This window comes from Cryptomeria japonica, chromosome 9 (assembly GCF_030272615.1).
Source record: "Cryptomeria japonica chromosome 9, Sugi_1.0, whole genome shotgun sequence".
Lineage (NCBI taxonomy): Eukaryota > Viridiplantae > Streptophyta > Pinopsida > Cupressales > Cupressaceae > Cryptomeria > Cryptomeria japonica.
In genome coordinates, this window is record NC_081413.1 from 268,424,246 (window position 1) to 268,426,104 (window position 1,859).

A 1,859-nucleotide genomic window follows, 5' to 3' on the forward strand; every position below is an offset into this window, starting at 1 on the left:
AAAGATAATAAAGAAATCTAATTTCAATTACATAAACAAACAAAAACATTCTCTACATCATACCTAATCGCATTATTGTTTAACAAACTAAACACCTACATAGACCCTAATCTTTAGTTACCTAAATTAATTTGTATTTCTTAATTCAATGAATTGGCCTGGATAGCGCTTTACAAAAGTGAAAATTTTCCCTGAGAGTACTATTCGAAGATTTGATTATTAATGTTAATCGATTTTCCAAAAACCTAATTATTAGATGTTGCGTCTTTCTCTTAGCATTCGTATGTATTCATTCGCAACTCTTAATTTATCTATACGATATATATAAAGTTGCGTGAGATTGGGTTCATCAAGTATTTGAAGTTACATGTCCATAAATCTGTTAAGAAAATGGCAGAACAAGCAGGAGCAGATGAGATCGTTAATGACAATAATGGAGAGGCTTTTGATATGAGGCGTGCTTTAACCGACCTAAACAATAATGTGTGTGTATTGAAAAGTGTTTTGATTGGAGAGATAACAACCTACGAAGCGGACCCGCAAAATCAAGCTGATAATTTTGCATTCCATCTTAACATGTTTAACAATGTTGCCGATTCATTGAAGCAGGAGGTTGACGCTTTAGATCTCGAATTGGGCAGCTATTTTATATGGCTGCAAAAACCCTGCCCTGAATACATAGGATACTGTAATTCACTAGAAAACATTGATCTTATTTTGGACGAAGCAATTGATTTAATTTGGCAACATTGGTTACCTGATCTGGAAGAAAGAGTGGAGAGACATAGGGAGAGAGAGATAAGACAAGTGGTGGAAGATCTAAGGAGCATAAAAATTTCAGGAGATCATCTTAATGAAAATATTACGTGTGTTATTTGTTTATCTGATTTTGAAGGGGCAGAAGAGGCGTGCCAGTTGCGTTGCCATGAACGCCACATATTTCACAGGGAATGTATTGAAAAATGGTTGAAGAGGCAAAATCAGTGTCCCATGTGCAGGGCCCCAGTATTTTGGAGGAAAGTTGTTAGAGATAGAGAGATTGGTACACTTAGAGTTGCTCTTCACTTGAATAATTAGTTGAGTTATTAAATATTTCTTGTTTTGAGTAAGGTAGGTAGTTTCCCTTTATTCTGATAATAGCAAATCATTTTAAATTTTTAGTAGCTGTATTAGCACTCTATCTAAACATTAGAAGTATTAATGAGTGGGAAATCAGTTATTGTTCTTACCTTCAAATCCACGAATGTTTCTGTAAATCTTGGAAAAGATGAATGCCTCTTGATTTCCTTGATTAACATACCAACAACGATGCCCTACACCTAAATCATTCCATCCTATATAGGTGGAAACCCACATTTCTGAATTTTGCATCGCACAGTATAGTCTATAAAATTTATTTTCTTTCCCCCATTTCATAGAAGATCAAACTCGCAAATATTCTTTCACAAAATTGGAGATGTCGAATAGGGTTTGGAGATTGATCAAGCTTATAGAATAGAGGATTTTTGACAGAAATTGGCGTTGCACTTCTTTCATGTAAACAATTCTTAGAACCCAGTCAAAAGGCAGATGAGTTTTTTTGACTGAATATCCTAAGAGAAATATCCTCTCAAGGGATATTGAAATGTTTATACATGAATTGTTTGACAAAATACCCTAGGAAAAATGCTGTCTCTGGTGATATCAAAATGTTTGTTTAAAGGTCCCAAGGAGACGTAGTCGTGTAGAATGCGATGATGGCATGATACACAAAATGGATTTGGTGAGAAGGCATTTAGCATTTATGATACAAAGGTGTAAAACCCTATTACTACCTGTGCCTATGTAACAGCTTTCGAACAGAGTATGGATAGCCATCA

At 34.9% G+C, this 1,859-nt stretch overlaps 1 protein-coding gene across 1 annotated transcript; it reads left to right on the forward strand.

Annotated features, from left to right (window-relative positions):
• The first annotated feature begins 390 nt into the window (after positions 1-390).
• Positions 391-1,077, forward strand: LOC131061870 (uncharacterized). The gene has a single exon (XM_057995726.1). The coding sequence runs from the start codon at positions 391-393 to the stop codon at positions 1,075-1,077; it is 687 nt and encodes a 228-aa protein (XP_057851709.1).
• Positions 1,078-1,859: the final 782 nt, after the last annotated feature.